Raw genomic sequence first — 21,954 nt, 5'->3', positions numbered from 1 at the left:
GGCAAGGGTCTTTTCCATTACTAAGGGAGGTGTTAGGCCTTTAGTCCACCACGCTGGCTTACGATTGACATAAACAATTTTTACGATATTTTTCTTCACCGATAGAGCAAGTGTTAATCGTATTGAACCATTATTTATTTTTCTGAATTTATTTGAAAAAAGAATATCATTATTTTTTTAATGCCAACACAGCACTGGGCCACTCAATTCAAAAATATCCATAGCCATATTCAAAACCAAATATCCTTTATCTTACATACACAATATAGAAGGTAAAACAATAACGAGGTTCTTAAACGTACTAGGTACTTTGCCATGTGTTAGACCTACTTTAGTATCGTTCATCCATTGATTTGCCTTATTTATTTGAAGTCTTCATATCAATAAAGCCGCTCCAAAATTGCAATTGCCAACTCTAAATCTCAAGTTATCAAACTTCAAATGTTTTAAATGCCTTAGCACCTGTCAATACCTACTGTAGGTATCATGTGACCAAAACATAATCGACTACATTCCATCTGGCTGATTTCTCTGTGACGTGTGGACAGTAGATTACCTCTCGTTTAAATTATCAGACATCACAGATGCTCCGTTATCTAACGACAATATTACTATCTATCCCTACTACTTCTGTGTGTAATCAAGGTTGAACGTTATCTTTGGAGAGCAAGATATGCTAATTTTGTATACCTAGTATAAAAACGGTTGCTCTTATTGAAATTGGGTCCATAGTTGCAGCATTGGACAATGAAATCAATTTGTCTAAAATATTACATCATGTACTTCAAAATTTTACCTCCCACGTAGAATAACTAAACTCATGCTAAATAGTAAGTATGTCACCTATATAATGTGTGACCGATAAAAGTAATCCTTCTGTGCAGCTTGAGATAAAATGATTCAGAGTAACACAATCATTTAGTACAAAACCGCCGCGGATACAACATCACGCGAAAATGTCTATCGAAACCGAACACATCGCTCCTTGAATACAAAAGGGCCACAAATCGAAATCTATAAATTTTACAGGAGAGCCAAAACAAATTTTTGAAACTGTTTTTTTGTAACATTTCATATATTTATTTGTTAAATATAAGATGTTAATATATCATTAGATGCGTATTTTTTAGCTCTATCTTTCTACAAAATAAACTTTGTAATAGCTGTTACCTATTAAGAGAAAAAAGCATATAAGTCCCTTTTGCATTCAAAATTTGAACCAATATTATGAGAAATATGTCAAAAATTTAAACACAGTTTTACAAATAAAAATGGTTAATTGTACTTTTTTGGTAAAAAAACCGTATCAAAAAGTTTAATAATAATGACTAAGTAAAACCATAACTGAATAGACCAGGAAAACATTGTATTAAACAATCTAAATAAAAAAATCTTAACTTTTTATTAAGTAAGTAAAATTATTGAGATCAACTTTGTGCGTAACTTTCATTATTTAGTAAAATTAAACATCAATCATCATCATCAATCAATGGGTAACGTGACGAGTAGACTGAGTGCAGCAGGAGTATTAAAGAAATAAGATAATAGAAAAGGTTTTTGAGTTTTATAAGTCTTTATATTTAGCATTCGTGGATTATTCCAAAGCTTTTGACAGCATTACTCATTCCGCCATAGAATCATCACTCCATCCAAGTCCTACTTAAAGATACTCGTACTATGTAGAATCGAACCTTCATACATCAACCTCATCAAAGCAATAGACAACAATATCATTCCAAAGAAGCGTGAAACAGGGAGACCCGCTATCTCCCAAATTATTTACCAGCACCCTCAGAGAAATTTTCAGGAGCCTGGCGGTGTTATGGCAATCAAAAGCATAGTTGTAAGTGGTAAACAGTTAACAAACAATTGTTTTGTAGATGACATAGTCCTCTTCTCTTTTTCGGCATCGGAACTCGAATCAATGCTCAAAGATCTGAGCACGGCAAACCTTCAGATTGGACTGAGTAAGAACCGTACAAAAACCCAGGTTATGACCAACAACACAAAACGTAGGGTCGAGGTAGACGGGCACGTCATAGACTATGTCGACGAGTACACTTGCTAGGGCCAGATAACCTCTTTTAACAACCGACGGGACAAAGAGTTGGACAAACGTGTCACAAGTGCCTGAAAGAGATCCTGGTCCAGGAAAGAGCTAATGAAGGGTAACCTTCCACTGTCACTGAAGTGAAAGCTCGTCGACATGTTTATACCTACTACCCGTCCTTACCTACGCTGCCCAAACATGGTCCCTTACGGAAAACCAGAAAGAGCCAGAGAGCGATGGAGCATAGTATATTATGCATCAAAAGAACAGATCACGTCCGAAATTCTATACTGCGCTCCCAAACTCGCATAGTCGATGTAAGGGAGAAGACCGCCTGGCTGAAATGGAACTGAGCCGGCCACATTATCCATATGCATTCGGAAAGGTGGACCCGCATATCTACCAACTGGATGCCAGAAGATGGTCATAGCAGACGCGGGAGACTTAAATGGAGATGGCGGGATGACCTAGACGCATTTGAAAAGGACTGCTCGGATCTTGCCCCTGAAAGAGGAATTTGAAAGGAAAGGGTGTCTCTTTACTTTGCCTGCATCAAAATGTATTATTTTATTTTTAAAATTGTAACGAAAACTAAAATTATTATCATACCAAACGGTCATATTTGTGGCCTTCCCATTCTAGCACGCTAAAAATGATTATTTATTCCACAATAATTTAATGCAAAAGGGACGTATTTCAAAATATGGTACTGTTATATTACAAAATATAATAACAAATACTAGTGTTTGAATGCAAAACGGTCGTTTTCAGAAATATGGCACTTTTGTATTACAAAATATGGTTACAAATACTATAGTTAGAATGCAAAAAGGACGTTTTCCAAAATATGGCAGTTTTGTATTGTAAAATATAATCACATTAACTTGAAATTTTGCTCCCAACACAGACATATTTTGGATTGTGGCACTTTTTCATGCAACTGACGAGCATTTGCGTTGAATCTCCGGGCGCAACTCAAAGAGTGGCTGTTTTGCACTGACATTACCTGTCAAAGTGAGCTAATGCAAAAAGGGCAGTAAGTCAGTGCAGCCATAATATAAGCAAAAATGATGAGGGTTTTTTTTTTACTATAAAATATAGTCGGTTCAGGTGTCATTTTTGCAATAAAACGATTTTTATTTTTTTTTGAGTTGTGGCCCTTTTGCATTGAAGGAGCGACATGCCAGATAAGAAACCGTATAGAAGAAGAATAAAGAAATGCCTACAAGACACCTGCAGCGCGAAGACACTGAAGAAGAGAGTACCAGTGCTAGAATGGCTGCCGAAATACAAATTGTCGTATATCATTCAAGATTTCATCGCTGGGATTACTGTGGGACTCACTGCTATACCTCAAGGTATCGCATATGCAGTCATTGCTGGACTACCTCCTGAACACGGACTGTATGCTTCCTTGACTTCTGGTATCGTATATGTGTTGTTTGGAAGCTGTTACAATGTCACTGTGGGACCAACAGCTATTCTCGCAGCCATGACAGCTAAATACGTGACGGACTACTCAGCTGACTTCGCTATCCTCGCTGCATTTCTCGCTGGAGCATTCATGCTTCTACTCGGAGTTCTGAACCTTGGATTTCTAGTGGAGTTCATATCAATGCCAGTGATCAAAGGATTTACGAACGCTGCAGCTCTTCAAATTGCTGCATCGCAGTTGAAATCGTACTTCGGATTACAAGGACCGTCAGGCAATTATTTCGCAGAATCCATGACTTATTTCTTCTACAATATCAAGACGGCAAGACTGTGGGATCCGATATTGGCTACGTGTACAATCATCATGTTAATATTGTTGAAGAAATTGGGTGACGGTTGCAATCGCACGGATGGATTTATCAAAAAGACGAGATGGTTTATTTCTTTATCCAGGAACGCTATTGTCGTGATCGTGGGCATGGTTATCGCTTTCATAATGAAAGTAGTATACGATGCGGAACCATTGATACTAATTGGTGATATTGGTCAAGGACTCCCAACATTTGGCTGGCCTCCTTTCAGCACAGTTGCTAATAACCAAACGTTAAACTTTATAGAAATGGTGAAAGTATTAGGACTCCAATCAGTTGCGATTCCTTTTGTGGCTATTTTAGAGACGGTTGCCATTGCAAAGGCTTTTGCTGTAGGCGGAAGAATTGACGCAACACAAGAATTGATTGCTGTCGGGCTGTGTAATATTGTTGGGTCTTTTGGGCAGAGTATGCCAATCACTGGATCATTCGCAAGGACAGCATTGAACCATATATCTGGAGTCAAAACCCCGGCTGGAGGAATCACGAAAGTCTTACTACTAATTATTGCATTAACATATCTAACTGATACATTTTACTTCATACCAAAAGCATCATTAGCCGGTTTGATCATCACAGCATTATTCTCAATGATCGACTTCAAAATTATAGGTAGTTTTTGGAAGAACAGTAAAAAGGACTTCATATTATTCTTTGCGACAATGAACATATGTTTAATGATGGGTCTGGAATATGGAATTTTGAGTGGGATTATGAAAGAAGCGACGCTCCTACTATACAAAGTGGCAAGACCTTCAATTGAAGTAGAAGTCTTAAAGTCTGATAAGGGAGATGTGACAGTAATAAATCTAGCAGAAAATATACCATATTGTGCTGTGGAACACGTGCGAAGAAAAGTAATGAAAGCTACCGATACAACCGCTTCGAATACGACGATAGTTTTCAATGGTGTTAAACTAAAAAAGCTAGATTTTACTGCCGGTTTCAATTTAATGTCTTTGGTTAAAGATTTGGATACAATTTACAATGTTGTGTTGTTGAATTTTAGTGGTGAAGTGAAAGAATTGTGCTTGAATATTGATTTTAGTTGTCAAAGTAAGTTTGTGAGTGCTTCTGATGTGACGGATTTGACTGATATATTCCCGAAGAGTATTTGATAGTAAAATTGTGTATTATGTAATAAACATATATATTTTGGTTTGCTTTAAGTCTTAATAAGTGCATTCTAACTGTAATGTGAGGATTGAAAGTTTGCTGGCTATATCAGTGCTATAGCTTGTGTATACTTTTTTTATTAATTACTTTAATGTATTTACTACATTTATTGGAGATTGTTTGAATAGTCTTTTTTACCAATATTTCTAGTGGTTGGTTTCTAAACTACTGGTCTTATTTGATCAAATAAAGCATTTAGAATAAGCAATTATTAAAGTGAAAGAATCTAGGTAACACAAACACTTATTTTCTAAAATCAGACATTAGACCTAAATTTGTCAAAAGGAATTATTTTTTATCAGTGGGCGCATGAATCACCTAGTATCTTATATTTATAAAGACCTTGTACTTTCCTGAGATATGGTCTACTTCACGAGCTGAAGTAAGATCAATGTTATCAGTGAAATATTATCTTAAACCTAGTTGTCATCAAACATCTTGATAAACTAATACAATCTCAAATTATCAATTTGAGAAGAATGGAAACATGTGTTATTTATTATTTAAATGTAAGACATTGTAGTAAGATATGATTTAATTATTAATGCTAGGTTTTATGACGATAATATATTTTTATAAATGGAGTTTTTTGTTTTTTCTTTTGTTTATTTTATTTTAAGAATATAAATGATAAAATTGCAATTTTTATTTGAAAAATATATTCTTGGCTGGTTCTTGGTGTATTAACTGTCTAACAGCTGAGCACGAGTCTCTTCTCATATTATCAATCCGGAATCAGGTTAATTTCAGGCTTTAAGATTTTAGTTATCATGTTTTCTTTAGAGATTGTCATAATAAATGATTTCCAGAATAAAACTTTTATTAATAAGAAATTAATTTTTTATTTCTCATATTTCAACTATCTATTAAGAAACAAATTTAAATATTTGTAACAGAAAAAGTAATTTCTCAACTATATTAAAAAACAGTCTTATATATACTATCTGTTTATTAACTGGTTTAGTTAGAACAGAAAAAAATATTTCATGTCTATATCCCTCCTTATATATACATAAAGTTTTCATTTAATTCTCATACACATAACATACAGTCTGAGTAGAAATTTCATTTAAAATTCCCGCTATAACTTTCCATACAACGCAGTCGTTTTAAATTTGTTATTTTGGACGAGCACCAACGTATGCGAGATCACTTTTATTCATTGGCACTGTACAGTCAGCCACATAAAAGTTTTATTAACATTGAGTCTGCATTTTGGTGGTACTTTTACCAGAAAGGTATTGGTGTGAAAGTTTTTTGCGTTTAAAAACTTCTAACTAGATAGAGAAAAATCATAGACAAATATAATAATTTGCGCTTATTTTTCTAGAGTTGCATTTATTTTTTCGTGCTGTAGACAAAAGATTACACATAAAATGACATCCATTGATAAAAAATAATATAAAAAATACTATAATGTAATTTAATGTGGTACCGCACATAGCTAAAAATTGTTACAATGAACACCTAAAAACTGTATGAAATCTTGTGTAGCATTTGCAAAACTAATAAGATTTTTAATGTTACAGGTACAAAATACACCTAAAAACTGTATGAAATTGTATAAAGCATGTGCAAAAGTCCCCAACATTCTATCTTAACTTTGCATTTCAGTTCACTATAATCGTAGTCGTATTTATCGATGCAACTGTACTCTCTCGTAGCCTTGACTTTGCCAAAAATCAGCGTCTAGACAAGAAAACGAGCTGCACTCGTGAATATATTATTTAAATTATGTGAATATTAAGAGGACAGATATGAACGTGTTTTGTGATCTAAGTGATTTATGGGAGGAAATGCAGTAGGAAATGTTACTTGTATTAATAGTATGGAGATGAGGACTCTCTGGAGAGCCTTTTAGGTCCTAAGATTACTGTTACAATGGTAGTAAGGGTTCCTCGGGTTACGTTAAAAATAACTTATTGTAAGCAAGTATATAAAGCAGGTACGTACGGCCTCCCCATCCAAGACAGACGCAACACGATCGATAAGATTTCTTAAATTGGTTTTAATCTTTGACTAGTATTTAGTTACAAGATTGTATTATAATTCTTTTTATTTTAATTGCATTAAATCAAAGTTTGGATAGGAAAAGCTAATCCTTTACTCAACAATAAAACAGTGCAGACTGCAGAAAATTTAAAAACGGTATGCTTATGTTACAATGAAGCAATATCAGTAAAAACCTCACGAAACCAAAAAAATGCATCCATCATCCTTCATGCATCCATCCCGGCTAAGATAGACTTACAATATGTCTAGTATAGAAATACAACGATACATAAATCTAAATAAATAAATTCAAGTCCTATATCCTACAATCACAAACAATATCTATGTACTACAAACCGATAACAAAACCATCACAATAATTAATCCGACCGAATTAAACGCACCCTGTAACAACAAGGGTGTTCAATGCAAGGTACCCACGTTACCTACGTCACAGTGTCAAACGGAACAAAGAGACGCCGGGCGGCGCGCTTGTTTATCGGCGACGCGTCAATCAATGCTTCCGGTAATGACGGAATTTCGGAGTCGTGTTGTGTGGAATGGAATCTATTGGTAATTGTAATGTTTGTGTACTTAAAATCGTAAAGAGAATTGGTATTTAGTACCAAATTGCTAATGCCAATTCAATCAATAAACATTTAGGGCCAAAAATAATTTTGTTTAATTTGAAAAGTATCTAAGATGCAAGAAATATAAACTGTATCATGCAAATAAAGTGCAAAATTTTAGTTTGGTTCCACTGTTACTGTCCATATTTTGAATGTTTGCAAAAAGTGCTTATTTTCAAAGAACCGTTTATCTATAGCACAATTCTCTACTATCGACAACCGGTTAGCTATCGAGAAAATTTGTAGGAAAATCTGATCAGCGCTGCGCGAAAAAGTAAGGTTTTTTAAGCTACTGCCCTAATTCTTAACTTGTCTTTCATTGTTTTTCTCAGAACCAAAACAAACCTAACCTCGATCCGTACCCTAAAAACCTTAAAACACAATAAAACAATAAAATCTCCCTTATTTCCGCACACATCCATACTACGCTCACCGCCGGCGTGGCGCCGTCGTCGCGGAGGGTTCAATACTGAACTGTACTGACATTTCGATGTTCTACAGTAGGTAATGTAGGTATGTCTTCACACTTGCTTCCTGAGGGTTCATTTGATAGGTGTCAAAGTGAATTTCGATATAAGATGAAGGAAGATAAGAAGTGAGGTAAAAAGTTGACAATTTAGGAGATCTAATGGTTGTCTTTCATTGCGCAAGAAGGGCGGAATTCTTACCAACATAGACTATTTCAAATAGGTTAGTTTGCGAAAAAAGATGTTTTAAAAATATGACCAGCGCTCATAGCGGGTGCTGGGTCTTTAAAATGCTCGATAGTGCCGGCTGTGGAAAATTGCACTAAAGATTACCTTAAATCGAGTTAAACGTCCTATAATTGATCAATCCAAAAAGCAGAAACGTAACAGTATTCGCATACAGAAGCAATCAAGATGTATAGATTTGTCTTACTAAAATAAGAGATATGTCAGTAAATGGATCGCATTACTACAAAAACTAGAAAACAATGGCTAATCGATCCCTGAGTATCAAAACAAAGTGAAGGCCGGTCAAAGATCTTACGAAGTTATTAGTATTACAGTTTGTATGAAAGTTCTGGATGTATGCCAAGATATTGTGATGTATCCGTTAATATCGTATATCGGATTTGTCAAGTTGATCGACATCCAATTACTATTTGGATATATTTGTAAGAAATACTGAAACTTTTTCTGTTTACCCAGTTATGAGAATATTTTGATTTGAAATATACCACGACGTAGCCCATGTAGATTTTTAAAGAAACTAAGTACCCTTTGTTCTTTCTCAAAAGTATAGTCTATCACTATGTATCATGAATTTCATATAAATCGAAACATTCATGAATAATTTCCATTACAGGAAAAATCGCCTAAACTTGCTAAAATAAAGATAAAACCTTTCAACATTGAATATTTTTGTTTAATAATTTTACAACCGGAAACTGAAACGAGACATAAATTCATGGCTAAGCTTATCATATATCAAAATAAACTCCATAAATAACTTTCCAATTTAAAGCTGATGAAAATCAATATGTTCCTCGCCTACATTCCACATTTACCTGCAAATACGTGTCTAAATATAAGCCTGGTTTCAAGGTCCGACGTGTGTCCGAATATAGAGCCAGCTTTTATCCGAATGATTAAAATACTAGCCTATGTCTGTGGTTCTACTTAAATTATTTGTTTATCGATTCTGAATTACGATAAGTATTTAATTAATGGTGGTTTTCATCGATTTATCGCATTTTAACAAGTTACTTGAATCGTTTTAAATAGATTGCCGTGGGCCAATGAATATATTTGATGATGGTCTATCAAAAAGATGCTTAAAGTTATTTATTCTTCGTGAGTTTGTCAATGTACTCATAATTATCTTATTGTTGAATAAGAGTCCCAAATTTTATCGAAAAATTCCTTGGTTTTTACTTGAAATAGTAACATTTGTGCGATCATGAATAAAAAGATAACAGAATAATGGTTTTTTTTTCTATGAACGCATTGATTTCAGTCGTCATTATGGTTAAGTCAGCCCATAAATAAAATTACAAATATAATCTACTAGATTAAAATGAACCAGGAACAGTAAGTCTACATTCAGAGCCAATCCATAAAAGCTCCAAAAATAATCTAGCCGGAACTTCAAGGTCTGTTCCGAAACACAGCCGACCTTGAGTGATATTGATTATTGCAGCGAACTGCAGACTCCACGGCACCAGACGTTTTACTCTCACTCTCATTACTGTATTTGAGGGTATAGTTACCGAAGAACGTGTTGGTTAATGTTAAAACTAGCTTACCCGCGCAGCTCTGCACAAGCATTTTTTTTTTCTTTCAAAATTGTCTTTAAAACCTTTCCCGTGTTTTAAAGACAATTTTGCAAAAATAATAAATGATTGAGCCAATCTTGAATTTTGAGCTTAGCAACACATTTCGCGATCCAATTTTATATTAAAAAATAAGTATCCTCTGTCCGTCTCCTAGTCATAAGCTACCTCCCCACCAATTTTCAGCTAAATCCGTTTCGCCGTTCTTGAGTTATAAGTGGTGTTACTATCACCACTTTATTTTATACATACGAGTACATATTTGTATAGATACGTATAAAGTATTGGGTGTTATATTTAACAACAGGTCAATGGGTTCCTGTGTCAAAGCCCCTTGATATATCACGCGCCCCTCCACTAACTAGGTAATCTTTGCTTGTATAATAACTACGTTTATGATAAGACATATAGACTATAGTATCATCTTTACTTCTAACTCTGTGCGGGGTAGCCTGCGCCGGCACCTCAAACAAGCTATAATGTCTTATCACATTTTTTATGTATAAAATTAGGTAGGTACTTAATCCAGCTTTTCCGAAACGGTCAAGCAAATTATAACACATGAGTACATATTTCAAATGCTTTAAAATATGATACTTTAAATTTGAATCATGCAAAGTGAAAGTTTTAAAATAATCTTTAAAATAGTAACCAACCTTTACAACAGCATCGCGAAGTACGAAAACAACATTATATTTATTTAAATTGTGTACATTCGTACCGTAATAGACAAAGGTTTTATTGCTCAAATCTTCCGGCACTTACAGGTCGTTCCCAGGAAGACATTAAGTGCTCGTAATTTTGCTACTTTCTGCCCATTTTAATGAACTATTTTGTATAATAAGATACAGAGTTTATGGACCTGTTTTATTATTGTGATAGGCAGTAATAGAAGTTATATTTTTACACAAAAAAATATATATAAATTCATGAGATTTAACCTTCACAGGTTCTGTCACAAACACACCACGTTCATATATAATAGAATATGCAGAAAAAAATCATTACAACCATGTTTCCAAGGCTTTAGCTTAAATAACTTTCACCAATATTTTTCTCAAGATAAGCTAAGATTTAAAAATATTCTTCACAAAGACTAAAATTAGTTTCGAAAGGTCGAGGCAGTACAATTCTTTTTATAGTTCAGTGCATGTAAATCCAGCGCACCACGAACAATATACAGCAGTATTTTCGGCAATCGGTTACACAACATTCATAACCTTAAATAATTCCCCGGTGGAAAGCCAGGCAAAAACCCATAGTGATGACGTGTACTGGCGTCACATCCGGTCGCGATGAAAAATGGCGCCGGCCGCATTTCCGGTAGCGCACCGATAATGGGTTTACCTTGCATTTTATGGCATTTTGTACTCGTATTGTTTTAGGCTGGATGCCTTTTTTGCCAGGCTAGATTTTTTGCAAAATATCAGCCTATATCTTCTGCGTTTCGACCTAAAAGAGGATTTAACACTTGGTTTCGTAGTAAATTTTTCAGGTGTTCGAAATGGTTTTCCACAAGTCCACTAAAAATAAACAGTGAAACTGTATTTTTTGGATTTGGAGTATTTTATATACATTGACAACGTTAAATATTTTATTTCGTTTACAATGAAAAATAACGTACGGAGGAAACCCTGCGCCAACAATAATGCATTTAGTGGAGTCGTTAAAACACGCGCCTTTAACAGTAACGTCAGTTAGGACAATTACGTGTTCTAAAATAGTATTCTTCGGCCCGGTCGTACTTTAATACTGATTCTTGTCATCAAAAACATGACTACATACGAAACCGTTTCGCGATGTCTCTCCTATGATAGTCGTTATAGATTTGCAAGGGTTATTTGTGTGCAACGCAGCTCAAGAATCATATTCAGAGCAATGAAAGTATAGAAGAGTGGACCATTAACTACTTTTAGCTTTCCCTAAATTCTAAGGGGTTAAGCGTCCCACTAAATCATCTCTGACGGCACTCCGTCGCTACGGCATGCCATTTTTTATGCACCCCGTCGATGCACACATAGCTGTTCATCCCCAATAATGTTAGGGTTGAAATTGGTATTTTATGAACGAAGGAAGCAAGTTATATGGCATAGAAAATTGGTAGACTACTGACGTTTTGAAAATAAGTATGGAAATCTCTTGCTGTAGAATAAATTGCTCGATTGGAAATACCCAGACGGATTTAAACGCTAGACAATTTGAAGTTTAAGTTAGAATTTTAAATAACTTATCCTAACTTTATATAAGTTCAAAACACATATTTTAAGAATTGCGTACACTGGTTTATTTTATATTGTGGCAGTAATGTATCGCCCCTTAAATACAAAATTACAAACTATATATACTTAATTGCGAAGAGCATATCTTTATTGAGCTAGATTAAATAAGAAAGAAATCAAATTAATATTAATAAAATTGTCGGGGACATCGAAACCGAGATGATTTAATTTTTTTTCCCGTTTTTTCCCAGAGGCAAAGCATACAGTGGCAATACACTATTCATCTGCAAATTTTAATATTTATTGCGATTATATACAAACGTCTCCTATTATCCTACTTGTATTAACCCTATAAATAGGAAAGTTTGCAAGGATGGATGTATGATTGTTTGTTACCTTTTCACGCAAAAAACAACTGAATAAATTCTTATGAGATACGCAGATAGTTTATAACCTGGATTAACACATAGGATTGTTGAAGCTTCCGGCAGAAGCTAGTTTTATACAATTTCATCACGAATAGTCCTACTAAAAAGCCTACCAAACCATATACATCATAATCCATTGTTAACCATTAGACAAGATAATCCGGGGCAACCTCGGCGCCACTGTGGCGGGCAATATCGCGAGTGCCGCGATCTGCCAGTGACTTATCGACTCGAGCCGTGGTAAGGGCTATCTTGTAAACACTTTATATATTACTTGCATGTGTTTGATGTATTGAGAATAGGGAGCTGTAGATCTTGGTTTGGTTATTTTCATTTTGTTAATGTTTTCATTAAGAAAAAAAAATACTTATTTCTTCTTAATATAAATGTTGTGCATTTTTCAAGTCAATGATACAATTTTTTGACAAATAAAGAAGTTAAGATTTTGACTCAAATAAACTAATTTAATTGGGACTTTACAGAAAGTACTTCGTTAAGCATATAAATAAACATTATTTTAGACATAAGCAATTCCTATCAATATTTTTTATGCAAAATCGAGACTGTAATTTTTTTACTGTGCTTCTGCCAATACAACCAATATTCAATATCTAAGCCAAAGTAAACAGCCTTCCATTACCACTAAAAAATAAATAAAAAATCACTCTCAAATCGTCCTCCCGTCTATAGCCCACAGCCCCTACTTAAATCCCTTTTATAATTCGAATGGTTCGAGCACAACAACCCTTTCAAGATGCGCTATAAAGCATTCAGATCGACAAAAGCGGGACTTAACTCGCATGCGCGCTCCGGACGTCCTGTGACCGGATGTAATGAGAACTCGTTACAGTAAAACCAGTGGTAGGGGATAGGCTGCGATTAAATGTTTAAATTTTTTAATAATTTAATTAAATATAATATGATATGACTATGTATGGATGTGATTGAGACAAGGGGAGTTTGTAAGGATCGTGCCAAGTGGAGTTATTTGGTTCCTGTCTTCCCCTATGGGCAAAAGGCATGATTTTTTGTTTGTATGTGCGATGTGATAAGCTTTCGTACATTTCAAAGCTATGGAACAATGTTTTGTAAAATATTGATCTTCCGATTATACAATTATCAGAAGAAGAAGCGCAAGACGATTGACAGAAAACTATTTTTTTCTGAATGTTCTCTAATTGAAAAATGTTCTGTTTAATGCGAATACCGATATTTTAATAGAGATGAAGTAGTAGGCAGAAATACCACAACAATAGAAAACGTATTCTGTACATATCCATTTATTAAAGAGCCAGGCTCCAATCATAAAGTTTGTAAAAAAAAGTATTTGAAAAAAGTTTTAAATTTATGTGTCGCTACGAAATTTAAAAAAACCGTCTGGCTTGTACTTCTGCCGTTCAACTGTAACCGGAAGTAGACACGAAGCTTTGGGCGGGCGGCGCCCTGCACGCTTCCGAAATACATTTGCATATGCGACGAAATATTCATGCGTGGGCGGGCCAGCAATTTGTCCTAGCATGGCTCCATGTAATTTTATTAGCCAGACCTAGATAAATCGTCCGAAATAATGCAGGAGATTTTTTTATACCATTCGAGGGTAATTTTAGACTTCAGAATACTTTTCTGTGAAAAATAAATGCTAGTAAATTTATTAATTTTATTGTTGAAGTAATTACCAGTGAGTTGGTGGTATGAAGATTTGTTTTTACCTGAAACAAAATAAAGATACTATTACTATAAATATAAGTTCACAAGATCAAATTCTTTATCCATATGAAAGAACTTTACAGTGGTTTATACCACTGTAAAGTTTAGTAGTGAGAGTAGTTAAGTTATTTTGTAAGGTTTATACCTTAAACGAACTGAAAAGACAACGAAACTAATAACCCAATAGATGGGTGAATGTTCTTTTTGGTTCCCACAAAGTTTTGAACATACAAAATCTTCAACTTCATATGATAGAATGATACACACGCATTTAAGCATCGGAATAATTCTGCTATCTTCTCTTCGGTCATATTTTTGTTCATAACCCAAACAAATGAATACCTTTCACACATAGTATCCAGTTTCCACATGAACCACGGTTCCTGTCCATTCCTCAACATCATGTTATCTCTCTCGCACCATTAGTCAAACGGCGATGAGTTCGGGTTATCAATTATTTATTGCTGCACGTTTCCTTGGAGAAATAACTTACGGCTTCAGAGAACAATGTACTGGGAAGTTAACGTTATGAAGTTATGTTTTGGGAAAATATAGATCTTAGTTTGAAGGTAAAATCAGTTTTAAATATTTTTCTTCCAAAATATTGACTGTTATGTTAACGAAATAAACTACTGTATAGGGGATTCTGCGAATCGATGTAACTACAAAGTTCCCAGGACGTCATCGAAACTGAAATTAAAGCACCAATTTTATAGGAGTTTAATGAGTCCCAGCCTGGGATTTAAGCAGCTACGCCTGAGTGATAGGTATGATACCTCTGCAAAAATTGTTGTACTTTCATTAAGCATTAAAGCAGTGAATTAAAACACGAACTCGGCAAAAAACGCCTTACTACGCAACAAGACTATTTACAACAAATAAAACAAATTCATTGATGAGTGCTAGCCGCGACATACACCATAAACTGTCAAATGCCTACAATTGTTATGTCAAAAACAAAACAAATGAGTTCGAATGTCATCACATTATAACGACAGTTAAGTGAGACGCGTTAACTGAAAATTCGTCGGTTACATCAAAGCTCAATTTCGTTGTCAACGTCGCATTACTAATGTATGTCATCCACCCTTCCGGTGCAACACGTACGGGGTGTTCACTAAACATTGTAAATGGTGGTAAGTATTTAGGTTATATGAACTGCCTAAAGGAAATTGTGTGGAATTATTGTAAAAATGTTGTTGATAGTTGGTAAAATTTTAAAAGATGAAGGATGTACTAAATTTTTGTGTTGACGTAAACAAGGCAATAAGAGCAGTGTCTGCGAATTTGTTTGTTAAAGGTTACAATAACTGTAGCACAATATAACGTATCTCAGAAAACGGAATTTCGTTTTCTATGTAACGTACAATTTACCAAAATGTATAGACATTTTTTCGCTTTACACAGACAAAGCACAACTCAGTCACAATCACAACAGTCGATATCTGATTTCAGCAGTAGTCACATTATATCTGGAACATTTACTATGCATTCCATCTACACTTTTAATCACTGATTTAATTTGCTTGTTATAATGAACACAGTGACTCATATCCCAAAAGCAAATTCAACTCAAAAATTGTACGTAACAAACCGCATATGAACTTCCATTCCCACCACCCTATACCAAAAGACCCACCTTTCGCTTTAATCGCGTTTTGTATAGTTAATAAACAATGAATTTTGTGAACTCGTTACCGGCTGCCGTGGACGAACATCCGTACATACATACATTAAATATACATACATACGTCAATTATTTACTTCTATACGTGTTACTGAAGTTTTATTGTTAAACGGTTATAATTTGACGGGCGAGGGTAAACACTATTAAGGTATCATTACTTAAAGTAGATGGGACTTCAGGGAAATGTTTATAATATTGAAAAAAATATTTTTACTTGAATAGGTCTAATCCAGTTTTTAAAACATACAAAATAATGTGGCATAAAAATACACACAAACCAATTTTAAACTATAAGTTTTATGCAAGGGCTAGTTTTTCCACTGAAGCCTATCTACGGCGGTCTGATTCCATGCTGGGTTGAAAGTCCAGCTCGTCTCTCCATCGTTTACCCAAAAGTTTTTATAATAACCAATGCCTCAAATAATCACTACGGAAACCCAGAACATCTTTGACTATTATTACGAAAATTAACAATCTTAATTTTGACTTCTTCAATCTTACTTACTCAGATACTCAGACTTTATATTTAATTCCTTGATGTACGACATAAGAAAATTAATTTATTCCGCATTAAAACTCACCTAACTGCGTACTTAAAACCCTAACCACAGCCAGTTGGCATATATTTTATTTGCATTATAATACTACAATGTAGTGCATTCTCAAGGGGATCACGCGTACAGACTACAGGATGCAGGAACTGACAGACAAATGTCTAGTCGTACATATTATTATGCTATTTTAATAACAACCCATTCGGAAATCCTTCCTTAGTTATCATATAAGTTATGCAGTTTGTTTTTAGTTTCAGCTGTTGATCCGATTGGTTTGAATGAAAGATATGTTATACTCGAATTTACTAATCCTCTTTGCAGTCCTAATAAGGTCATTTCTAAACTTGAGTGTATTTTATTACTTTTGGAACCACAATAAACGACTATAATAAGGTTCCGTACAGTATTTTTTGTTATCTACATAAGAACTAATAGTCCCGCGGCTGAGGCAAAGATCCATTATCGAGTACATCTGCCTAAAATTTACTTTTGAACAGGCTAAGTATATGCCCTAAACTGGATTTAGGCCATATACTTTGCCCGGCGTTGAACTACGTACGTATTTGTTTAACTAACATTAACCTCGCACCATAAGTCCCGCCAAAAATAAAGAAATAAAATGAACTTCACACTTCTTTTTACACTAGCGTAAGCATTTACCATTATTTATTTCTATTTTCTCCAATTATGCCTCATATTTCTCGTAATTAAGGCTTTAAAGCGAAGGTTTCGTGAGCTTTACACCGCGTTCCAGAGCATTTAGTTCTGCATTTATAATTTGCATTAATTTGAACGTGAAAATAATTCACGAACTCGCATAATTCTTACTACACCGTGACTTTGAAAGTGAAAAGCAAGTTGTTGTGTTGTAAGAGTGTTGACGCTTCTAAGGTACAAGACTACGTCAGATGTTCATAGTTTAAATATATTATTGGTCTGAAAATTACTTACGTCACAAATGGGATAAATATTGCACTTGCCATTGATCCAAATCGTATGCACTGATCTTGTTTAATCAGAGTCTCAATAAATATAATATAACTTATACTAAACTAGCTGACCCGCGCAACTTCGCTTGCGTCACATAAAAGAGGTCATAATTTTTATTTTTTTTTGTAAAATTTTTTACTGGTACTCTGCTCCTATTGGTCGTAGCGTGATGAAATATAGCCACTAATTTTTTTTTTTAAATTGTACCAGTAGTTCCAGAGATTAGCGCGTTCAAACAAACAAACAAACTCTTCAGCTTTATAATATTAGTATAGATTAAGAATGACGCAATAATTATTTTTGGAAATTCTGCCTTAACGGGGGTGAAAAAACGGGTTTTGAAGCTAAATCTATAATAATTAAAGTTGTTTAGCAAGCAAGTGGTCATGATCTCCTGGTAATTGTGAAAAGGTTATAGAGAGTTTTTAGAGTTTATACGAGCCGTTTTTTGTTTTTTAGGCCTAATTCTGATCGGAAAATAGATCCACAGCTACCAGGAGATCATGACTAATTGGTGTTGTTATTTCCATATTCTGTTCTCCTAGCATGTTTAAACACGGTCGAGCGGGATAAAAAGTATCCTATGTCCATCTCCTGGCTCTAAACTACCTCCCTACCAATTTTCAGCCAAATCTGTTCTGCCGTTCTTGAGTTATAAGTGGTGTAACTAACACGACTTTCTTTTATATATATAGAAGATTAAGCAGAACTTGGCAAAGTATTTTAAGACATTTCTATATAACGCCTTAAGGTTTACGGTCAGTGTCTGATAGTGTAATTGAAAGTGAACAAACGTTGGTATGAAAAATTTTACCAAAACTTCACTTACGAGTTAATTACTTTATTAATTAGAACTAAATTGTAGAAAGAAATATTCAACTAAACAACTAAAAAAACTAAACTTGCGTCTCTCCTTAAGGCTTAGTTGCTAACATCTTTTAATTTAATTGAAGAGCAAATTGTTGCACATAACAAGCCGTGATTCATGTTAATTGATAATAATTTACTGAACAAACACGCAGTTACGTTGATATATTGTAATTATTTAGTGTAATGGTCTCTTTATGCGTTTATATCTGTCTTGTCTTGTGTTACAATTAAATATAGCACTGGGTTGAAAAACTAAATCTAAGAATGGGTGACTGTCAACGCTATAATTAATAGGTTACAGGGTAAACTTAGTAAATGTGTATTATGTCACTAAAAAATACTGTTACAGTTTAAAACCTTGAAAGACACTGACACATTAGATCTAAAGAGTCTTTACTCTTAATCTAATCTTTAAGGGTTCTTGATAAAATTTAAGTTAAATAACAAAATACAAAATATCTCGCCTTCCCATGTATATCATCGCGTATTCTTTCAAGTCAATTGTGACTCAGAAGTCAATATGTAATTTATCGGTTACATTACGAGAATGAAAAATATTTTTACATAAAGGGAAGACCGCCTTTAAAAATCTCCTTAACTATTTTTGGAGTTAATAAACATACAAACATAACCCGTTAAGAATCTACTGCTATTACTATTACTAACAAAATTACAGTTTTCCGTACACCATCGGAAAGTAATCCTGAATATTACAGCATTTCTACATACATTAGCTACATAAAATACACGATTACAAACAAAAACCCAAGTACAGACTGCAGCGTTGAGTGGTAAGTTGTAATGGGTTAGTCCGTCCGCGTCCGACTGAAACATTTGATGCTGAAACTTTAATGGTTTTCTAAAGTCTATCGTGTGTACTACGGTTAAATAGTAGTAGCGATTGGAGTATAGAGTTTGTAGTTAGTTAAGCTTGTTAGGGGAATAGTTTTGACGTGAATGAGAAAATGTGTGTGGAAAATCTGTCGTTTGGCAAAATATTTAATGATTATCAAAATAATGACGGCCCTTAGTATTGATTTAATCAAATTGTAATCTGAACCTATGCCACTAAAGAAATTAAATTGATAAATTTATAATTTGGCTGTTAATTATGCGCCAATGGGGTTGTACTTGTAGTCTGGTAACAAATGATTTTTTAATGTTTTACTTTTCAAACGTTCAAACTTTCCCATCAATAAAATATTAGTGATTGATAGTGTGATAAGTATTTGTGTTAAAACGCAAACACAAATCTTGACGTTTCGACGCAAGTTACACAAGCAGTAGCCGAAAACTGACTCCAATATTTTTCGCAAAAAATCTACTTTATAATTTGGTCGCAAATATGTATGTTCGTCAAAAAATAATAACGGAATTTGTAAATCACACTCGATTACAAATTTATTTTCTCACTTTAATCTAAAGTTCAAAATATTATTTTCAGATTCTTTAACCTTCTCTTCATAATTCCATACATCTTCATCATAACACATCGTAAACTCTCATGTCAATATTGTTTCAACTAAGGATAGTTCAACCGATCGATTGGTCTAATATCGCTTGCGGTTGTAGCTCAAATGAGTAATTACCGAACATAATTACTGGATCTCAGAGAACGGCTAGGTATTACAGTATCTGACTACCTATGTAATGAACCAGAGTTAGGTATAATGTAGACAAGGCAAGAGGCAGGTATGCCTTGTCTATTTATTATAAAGCATATTATTATTTTGGCGAACGATAACACTCTATGTAGTAGTCGCGAAACCGAATTTCCTCTAATTTCTGTTAGTGCCTTAGCTAAAAAACCTTACAGAAAGAAACGCAGACTAATAATTTTTATATTAATATTTTAGTATTCATACATAGTTCAAGGAAACCATTAGAGATTGTAATTGTAGTGAAACATTTTAAAGTCCTAGGTATTTTATGAAAATACTGATTTTCCTTCTTAAATATATTTATTGAGTTATCTTTTAAATAAATAAAGGAAAAGTACCGCATATTTAAATCTGTTCAATTTTAAACGTTGACTATACAGAAAATTAAGCTCAGTCCACAACGATATTGATTTTCAATAAATCAGTTAAAAACGTCATTCAAAATATTGACAAAATATTTTCCTCTAAGAAACATACACGTGAAAAATACTGTAAACATCAAACAGTAACACAGCAATTGCGTACTACCCACACGTGGAAACAGTATTCAAAGGGAATGGCGAACTCATTTACGAACCAATTTGTGGGAGCAACGGCTTTGCTGATGCGGGATTCAATAAGTACTTAGACGCTTTAAACAATGTTACTTTGAAACATTTTTATAAGCGAGTAACCACCCTGGGTGTGGTGTAATACGCATTGAATTTCCATGAACGCAATCAGGTATTAGTGTAAGTTCAATCCGAATTTAAGCTTAAAAACCTAACCGGCAGATAAATAGGCTTATAATGTAATAGTATAATACGCTAGACAACTTTTATAAAGGTTAAATTTTGCGAGTATATGTATGCTCTGTATCTATTTCTGTGATAAAAAATATCTACGTAAGTTATGAAGAGTATCTGAATAATTATACTGCTTTAGTCAAAGTTATTAACTAAATGGCAACATTTTACACATAAGGCTCTTTGGAATCGCAATATAATTTTACAGCCATGACCATAGCCCATAAATATTTACGGTATCACCGCCCATTTCCACAAAAAATATTAATTAATAAACGCAAACTTTATATGCAAATATGTAAAAAAATACACTTTAATTCGCCTAATCAAATAGGACTCACGTACCAAAGCAATTACAGAAGACTAAGCGTCATTTTATCGCCCCCCATTCGAAAGTTGGTCGAATTTAGTTAATTTTACACAAGCAATTTTCGCCTTTATTGCATAGAGATAGGGTTCTTAATGAATGTTGTTGAAATTTATAAGGCTATAAAGTATATTCGTTTAGGGAATAGTACCTGTTTTAAGTATAGGTTGCACTGTTGCATTTTAATTTATTCGCTACAGAAGTGTCGGTGATCACGAATGTGTTTCGGTGATGTTTTGGTAATGTAGTGGGATATATCGTGAATACTTAGTGTGAAAAAATAGATAATGTTCTATGGTAGTAACATTGGTAATTCGTTGAATTATGTAGGAATTCAGGTTTCACGTAAAATAAGCAACTCTACTTCTAATTAAAAGTGAATTGGCAACAGAAGCAGTGACACAATACGTATTCACTATACGTTATTTTAATCTTATTTAAAGTAAACTTATAACAGCAATAGTCACTCTATTCGTATGTCATTTACCTCTACCACAAGATATTGAAAAACCTTAATTTAAAAAAAATAATTTACGTCTTTAAAAATCGTAGTCTATGAAATGATAGAAGTGTAAACAGAATTAATTTCAGTAAATAAATATATGCAAATATAAAAGAGTAATATAATATTGTTGGTTATCTGAACGCATGTAAGCAACAGAGCAATCGTAGGTTAATTTGCAAGCGAGCAGAGGGAATAGATACGGTCATTTAACTTAGCCAGCGCGTTGATGATAG

At 34.0% G+C, this 21,954-nt stretch overlaps 2 protein-coding genes across 5 annotated transcripts in view; one reads left to right on the top strand and one right to left on the bottom strand.

Annotated features, from left to right (window-relative positions):
* The window catches only part of LOC142972194 (uncharacterized), a 421,890-nt gene that overhangs the window by 197,214 nt on the left and 202,722 nt on the right, over positions 1–21,954 (bottom strand). The window lies entirely within an intron of this gene.
* On the top strand, positions 2,835–4,995 carry LOC142972197 (sodium-independent sulfate anion transporter-like). Its single transcript, XM_076113074.1, has one exon. It carries the CDS (start codon positions 3,231–3,233, stop codon positions 4,971–4,973), a length of 1,743 nt encoding a protein of 580 aa, XP_075969189.1. The 5' UTR covers positions 2,835–3,230; the 3' UTR covers positions 4,974–4,995.

This window comes from Anticarsia gemmatalis, chromosome 4 (assembly GCF_050436995.1).
Source record: "Anticarsia gemmatalis isolate Benzon Research Colony breed Stoneville strain chromosome 4, ilAntGemm2 primary, whole genome shotgun sequence".
Taxonomy (NCBI): Eukaryota; Metazoa; Arthropoda; class Insecta; order Lepidoptera; family Erebidae; genus Anticarsia; species Anticarsia gemmatalis.
The sequence above is the reverse complement of the archived record's forward strand: the minus strand, read 5'-3'. Positions and strand labels throughout refer to the sequence as shown.

Coding starts and splice junctions, on each gene's coding strand:
- LOC142972197 (XM_076113074.1), top strand. CDS start 3,231: ATGCCAGATAAGAAACCGTATAGAAGAAGAATAAAGAAATGCCTACAA.